The sequence below is a fragment of the Ixodes scapularis genome, unplaced genomic scaffold, assembly GCF_016920785.2.
Source record: "Ixodes scapularis isolate PalLabHiFi unplaced genomic scaffold, ASM1692078v2 PGA_scaffold1__304_contigs__length_218370807, whole genome shotgun sequence".
Lineage (NCBI taxonomy): Eukaryota > Metazoa > Arthropoda > Arachnida > Ixodida > Ixodidae > Ixodes > Ixodes scapularis.
Window position 1 is genome coordinate 25909703 of NW_024609846.1, and position 7155 is coordinate 25916857.

Sequence of the window (7155 nt, forward strand, 5' to 3'; positions counted from 1 at the left end):
TGTTTCGTTATAGCTTCTCCTAGGGTTTGCACCATGTTGTAAAAACGGCTGATTGGTCGTTGGCAGATGAGGCCAGAAACAGCGTTTATCCGCAGATATATACATTAAGAATGATTGGGATTGTCCGCTCATGGCCAGGCCTCCATCGTCCAACTAGAGCATTCTTTTTCTCGAGATCCCGCTTCTACTTCCTCTTTGTCGAGATGCCCACTTCCATATAATAAGTTTCAACAGAGCAAACTCCGAGAGGTGAAAGCAATTTTTGTTCTTTTTCTAAGCTTGCTGCGTGAACTTCCTGATGCGCTAGAAATAGAAACGATCAGTTTGAGCAGAACAACGTGGAGCCCGGACGACGTTTCCAATATATATATATATATATATCAGTGTGTCGAACCGAAAAAAATACGGGTTCGGTTACGGTTCAGGTTCAGCTAAATTTATTTTGTTCCGGTTCAGTTCCGGTTCGATTAATTCTATCCGCGAACCGGTTCGCGAACCGGTTCGGGGCGCTGAACCGGTTCGCGAACCGGTTCGGAAATTATAAATGACAGATTGCAACATTAAAATAAATTACAAATAAAACATCTGAAATCAGCACATACGAAACGGGATACATCGTAGCGTAAGGCTCAGGGATTTCTACCAGGAATGGTTTCTTTATATGCACTCAAAGGTTAACTCACCGACGTTTACGCATTCGGACTTCATCTAATTGGGTCCGACTCAGTAGCTGTAAAATCCGCGACCTCCTTACAAACCCACTTACAAGTAGAACTCGCTAACTATCCCGCCACCTCGGCGTGTAAGCAATTGAAGGAACAGTGGGGAGAAAATAGAGCTTTCTTTATTTGAACTAGCCTTCGGTAACTCAAATTAGACCCTTAAAGAAGTTTTCATTAAACAAGATACGAAATATGAAAAACACTTCACCGAACGCAACGCCAGAAGGACGTAATAGGATAAATATTAAAATAGATGAGTTCGCTGTCTCACAAATATGTTAGCTTCTAAGTGCCTACACGAAACCGGATGCATTATTATCAAACTCCACAGCCTTTTCTTTTCTCATTCCGATGGAAGCAAGCTACAAGAACTCGCGCGTTCTAGAAACGTGTTATGAAATGAGCACACAGCAGCATTTAGGATTTACGAGATCGTAGAAAAATAAAATCCCGTGACGCGATTTTTTTTTTTGCACAGCTTTTCAATTTTTTTTCTTCCGTGCAATCCGCGACCAGCGCAATACTGGTTCCTATGTCAAGATTCATGGATGCAGCGTTTATATTCCTAAGACTGAGTGGAGAAGAAAAATATGTAAACGAGGTGTGTGTCAGTTGACGGCACTTAAAGAACAAATGGCATTGATAGAACATTCATTGTCAACAGCGCGTGGCCGAACCGTTTTGACATGAGCCGGTAACCGTTATTTTTTTTCCGGTTCAGTTCCGCTTCGGGTTCATCGCGATAACAATATAACGGTTCGGGTTCGGGTTCAGTTCCGGAAAAAATACCGGTTCGGTTCCGGTTCGACACCCTGATATATATATATATATATATATATATATATATATATATATATATATATATATATATATCACTGCATATCCGGAGCAAGGAATTATAGCTCTCACATCTGAAAGCTCCACTTTCTCTAAGTTCAGCCGGTGCCAGAAGACAGGACAGCAGGAGCAAGGCCAGAGAACGACTCAGCGTTAGAGTCAACTCTATGACGAAGCACGTGATTCGCTCGATGTGATTCTACATGCTCTCGGCTCTGTCAAGGACTGGTCGGCGGTTTTTAGTTCCTCGCCATTAGTCTCGAGCGTGCTCCCCCGACATAGCACAGCAGAACAGTGAGTCCACATCACTCGAGGCAAATGGGAGGTTTCCCTGCATGATTAGTATAAAGTCCCTCTTTGTCTTGCACGAAATATTTGGTGAGTGTTGTTGTATAGAGATACAGAGCTACTACGAGCAAGCCATGTCGACCTTGGCGGCGCACAATTTACCAACTTCGTCTGACGTGCCCCTGAGATCGATGGGTTGAGCGGAGACCAGTACCCATGTGTAGATGGCCACTCAGCTAACGAGTACACTGTTTCGATTGACGACACGAACGAGCCGGTTCCGGAAAAAATAAGAAGACGTTTGTTTATTCAGTTATCGTATTTGTAAGGTGTTATGGAAAGCAGGTAAAGAAGAGGGAAAGGATGAAGTTGCTACAGAGCGTGCGTCACGATAACAGAGTGTGAGCGCTGAAACCAAGTTCGGCGCGTGCCTCGTGACACAGCAAACACGATACATCTTCCTTTCTTTAAAGGAATTAAAAACAAAAGTACAGCATGTCGACGGCATAGTAGCTTGACACTCGGTGCGGGAACACTTGTCATGAGCCTTGAAGAAAGTTGTCGCCGTAGCCTAGCCGCTCTGGATGTCTTCTATAGCGCGTGGACCTTCTCAGCACTGGTGCTGTCGTGGCCACGCTGCCTGCGGGTCGTTGACGTTGTTCCGGTGTCTCGTCGTTCGAGTTTTCTTCATCCGACGAGTATTCTTCGGAACGGTTGAATTGTTCTTTCGTTGCTAGCAGATGTTGGTGATTACGTCGTAAAACGTTGCCCTTTTCTGTGGCGACCTGATAAGACCTGGGCGGGGTCCTATTGATTACCTTCGCCTTCGTTGCCCAAGTGTCGCCCCTGATGCGGACCACTTGTCCTTCTTGCAATGCTGAAAGATGGCTCCTCTTCAGCTGCGTCTCATGATGCTTTTCTACCACTGTGCGTGGTGTTTCGTTGAAGTCTGGTATTGGCGTCCACAATTGCCGACCTTGAAGCAGCTCTTCTGGGGATCTGCCGTCTTCCAAAGGACTGGACCTGTAACTGAGCAGTCCAAGCCAGAAATCGTTTTTTCCTTCGGTCGTTTTCTTAAGAATTCTTTTAACCACCTGCACCCCCTTTTCCGCTAGGCCGTTTGAGCGAGGAAACCTAGGGCTGGAAATGGTGTTTGAAATCGTAGTTCTTTGCAAAACTGGCAAATTCTCGGCTCGTAAACTGCGACCCGCTATCGGTACACACTTCTATTGGGATGCCATACCTTGCGAACATCGCACTTAGCTTATCGATGACTGTAGCGGATGATGTGTCGCGCAGCAATTCTACTTCTGGGAAGTTTGATAATGCGTCGTACGCGCACAGGTAAGACCTCCTGGCATACTCAAAAATGTCAACACCAATTCTGTACCACGCGTACTCAGGAACAGGGCGTATCATGAGCGGCTCACTAGGTTTCTTGTAAGCGTACTTTCTGCAAACTTCGCACTTGCTCACAAGGTCGTCAATGTCTGCATTAAGACCAGGCCAAAAGACGACCCGGTGTGCTCGTGATTTGCACTTGTTAAGTCCCATGTGCCCATCATGTATTCTGCGCAGTATCTCAGGACGCATGCTGGTTGGAATCACCGCTTTGCAACCTTTAAACAACACATTGTTCACCACTGATAGTTCCTGTGAGAAGGGCCTAAGCTGTCCCTCTACCGGACGGTTGGCTTTTAGACATTCCATGACGCTCTTCAAAAAACTGTCGTTATTCGTTTCTTGCGATAACCGTACGCGAGTCGCTTCACTCACGAGTGAGGACGCCACACTCATGGCATGTACTTCCACGTCCTCGTTGGTTTCGTCCTTCTGTGGCCTGCTGATTGGAGCTCGTGACAGCATGTCCGCCAGCACCAGCTGTTTTCCTGGAATAAACTGGAGGTAGAAATCGTATTTCAGCAAACGAAGGAAAAACCGCTGCAGTCGCGGCGGCACGTCACCAATTGCCTTTTGCGAGATTGCTATCAGCGGGCGGTGATCGGTTTCGAAAATCACCTTTCGCCCATACACGAAGTGGTGGAATCTTTGGCATCCATATACAGCCGCCATTGCTTCTTTTTCAATCTGCGAGTATCTTCTTTGTGTCTCTGTGAGTACGCGTGAGGCATAAGCAACTGGTTTCCATGCTTCCCCGTGGCGCTGCATAAGTGCTGACCCTAAGCCATTTTGAGAAGCATCCGATGTTACTTTGGCGTCTTTTTTGGGGTCGAAAATGACCAACACAGGCTCCATGCTGAGGCACTTGCAAAGCTCGTTCCACTCCTTTCCATGATTTTCGCTCCACTCGAACATCGAGTCTTTCTTTATTAGCTGGCGCATCAGTTGTTTTTTCCGCAAGCGCTGGCAGCAATTTCCCGAAGTAGTTAACAACGCCTAGCATTCTCTGCACTCCTAGCTTGTCGGTGGGTGCTGGTATGTCATGCACGGAGCTCACGGTGGCGGGACTTGGCCGGATGCCCTCCTCGGATATTATGTCACCCAGAAAGGAAATTGTTGTCACCCCAATTTCGCATTTTGCGGCGTTGAATGTGAGACCTGCAGTGCGTGCTGCTTCCAGGACAGCCCTCAGTCTTGCATCGTGTTCCTCTCTTGTGGCAGCCCATATCAAAATGTCATCGACATAAACACGTACCCCCGCTATCGCGTCAAATATCTGACTCATTGCCTTTTGGAAAACTTCCGAGGCCGACGCTATCCCGAACGGCAGTCTCAGAAATCGAAAACGGCCGAAGGGAGTCGTGAATGTGCAAATTCTGGACGTCTCGTCCTCCAGTGGAATTCGGTGGAAACCCGAGTTAGCGTCTAAACGGGAGAAAAATACAGCTCCCGCCATTTCCGCCTCGATGTCTTCTCGTCGCGGCATCTCGTAGTGTTCGCGCTTCAAGCATTCAGTGATTTTTCTCGGGTCCATGCACACTCTTAGTTCTCCGGTTTTGTTCTCAATACAATCACTAAGGGACTCACACAGTCCGTCGGTTCCTCTGCTTTGACAACGATGCCTGCCTTCAGCATCCGGTCGAGTTCTCGTCGAAGTGGCTCTTGCAAGGCGAGAGGCACCCGTCGGGTCATCTGAACGACGGGAACAGCGTCCTCCCGCAGCACCATCTTGTATGGCCGTTGAAGGCACTCAGTGCCGGTGAAGATTTGATGGGACTCTTTCACCACTTGATCGCTGCTGCTTGCCGTCACGGCGTTGACCGACCGTCTAAACAGCCCCAGCAGTTCACTGGCGTGAAGCCCTAGTATGGCTTGGCGTCCCTTTTTTTACCACAAAAAAGTTAATGTCAGCTGACCTGTTGCATATGGTGGCTTTCGTTTTCACCACTCCAAGGTGCTTGATGACCCCTCCGTCGTAGGAACGTAGCACGGAGTTGCTAGCCTTCAATTGCATCCTTGGTTGCAATCTTCGGAACATGCAGTATGGCAGAAGATTGGCTTGAGCGCCTGTGTCCACCTTGAGTTCGAGCACCTTGTTCGCCACTTGTGCTTGGACGACCCAGTCGCGTTGTCGCATGACACTGTCGATCGAGACGTCGAGGATGTCGAAATCTTCTTCGTTGCTCTTGATTTCGGAGACTTGCTTGTTGTTGTTGCAGCGTGAAGCGAAATGGTTTTTCCCCCCGCATCTCCGACAGGTGCGTCCGAACGGTGGGCAGTTCCGTGGGCCGTGTCTTCGACCACACTTTCGGCACTTGAACCCCCCCGGTGGCTCGTCGTTGCTCGACCGCGTCCTTGCAAAGTCGACGTGTCGCTCCTGCGCTCTGCCGTAGTCCTGTGCTGCATGCGGTTCGATGCTCGGTGTAGCCTTCACTGCGCTAACTTGTCGTTCGCGTGCCCAAAGCTCGTTTTGAGCGTCCGCTAACTCGGCCGCCTTGCACACTTGTTCCGCTTTCGCCAACGTCAGCTTGTTGTCGCGCAGCAGTTTTTCCCGGACTTTGTCGTTGTTCGTTCCAAAAACAATTTGGTCGCGTACCATAGAGTCCGTCATGGTGCTGAAGTTGCATGACTGTGCCACCTTTCTTAGGTCTCTGATGAACTGTTCTGACGGCTCACCCTGGGCTTGCACACGTTGGCGAAACAGGTAGCGTTCGTGCACTTCGTTCAACTGCGCTGCGCAGTACTCGTCGAACTTTTTGATGATGGTCGCATAATCCTGCTGGCTCTCACCTTCACTGAGGATGAAGTTGTTGTAGACTTCCAAGGCCTCGTCGCCAGCTACACTTAGTAGCAGTGCGGCCTGCGTGGGTCCTAGTAACGGCTTTCCCCCTGGAGCTGACGCAGTCACAAATAGTTCAAACTTCTGTTTGAAGTGGCGCCAGTTTTTTCCAATGTCACCACTCAGCCGCAGGTGCTCCGGTGGCTTCAAAAATTTCATGCCGGTTCTCCTGGGGCGCCAGCAGGTGATTAGTGGCAGGGTCCGTGTGTGACCACTCCTGACACCATGTTTCGATTGACGACACGAACGAGCCGGTTCCGGAAAGAATAAGAAGACGTTTGTTTATTCAGTTATCGTATTTGTAGGGTGTTATGGAAAGAAGGTAAAGAAGAGGGAAAGGATGAAGTTGCTACAGGGCGTGCGTCACGATAACAGAGTGTGAGCGCTGATACCAAGTTCGGCGCGTGTCTCGTGACACAGCAAACACGATATATACACCACGTTTGCATACGTGCCTCCCGGTGATTTATGAATGGTGATAGCACTTGCCTGCACAAAGGGTAGCTGGCATCTCCCCCATCCACCTCCTCTCATCCTCCTCCCATCTTCTTCCTCTCCTCCTCCCCTCGTCCTCTTCCCTCCTGCGCCTCCTTCTCTTCTCCTCCTCATCTCCTCCTCCTTCATCGTGACGTCACTCGTGACGTCACACGTGTCCCTTGTGACATCACACGTGAACCTCGGGAAATCACTCGTGGCCCTCATGACGTCACCCGTGACGTCACTCGTAACCATTGTGACGTCACATGCGACCCTCCTGACATCACACGTGACGTCACGCGGTACGTTGTTATTGGAAACGTCCCATAATGCAACGCGCGGTTACGCCAACGGCGACGCCACTCAAGCTGTAAACGGGCGGTAAAGAGCTTTGCTCTAAGCATATACATGAATGGCGTGATGATACATCAAAACCAGCAGCCGGCCACGCAACGAGAGGCGTCTAGTTTACAGTAGATGCGCAACTTATCACTTCTACAAACCTCTCACATGCATGACATCGTGGCAGTCCGTTCCAGTTTCGCTCTCAGCGGCATATCGCGACAGTGGCGCCGCATGCGCGATTTTTTT

The 7155-nt window shown here is 49.3% G+C and overlaps 1 protein-coding gene across 1 annotated transcript; it reads right to left on the reverse strand.

The window, feature by feature from the left end:
* Positions 1-273: 273 nt before the first annotated feature.
* LOC120845986 lies at positions 274-6207 on the reverse strand (the record flags this gene model as incomplete). The annotated part of the gene is made up of 2 exons (XM_040217555.1): positions 274-303; positions 5692-6207. Coding segments are annotated over 2 exons (546 nt in total), but the record flags the coding sequence as incomplete, so codon positions are not given.
* Between the last annotated feature and the right edge of the window lie 948 nt (positions 6208-7155).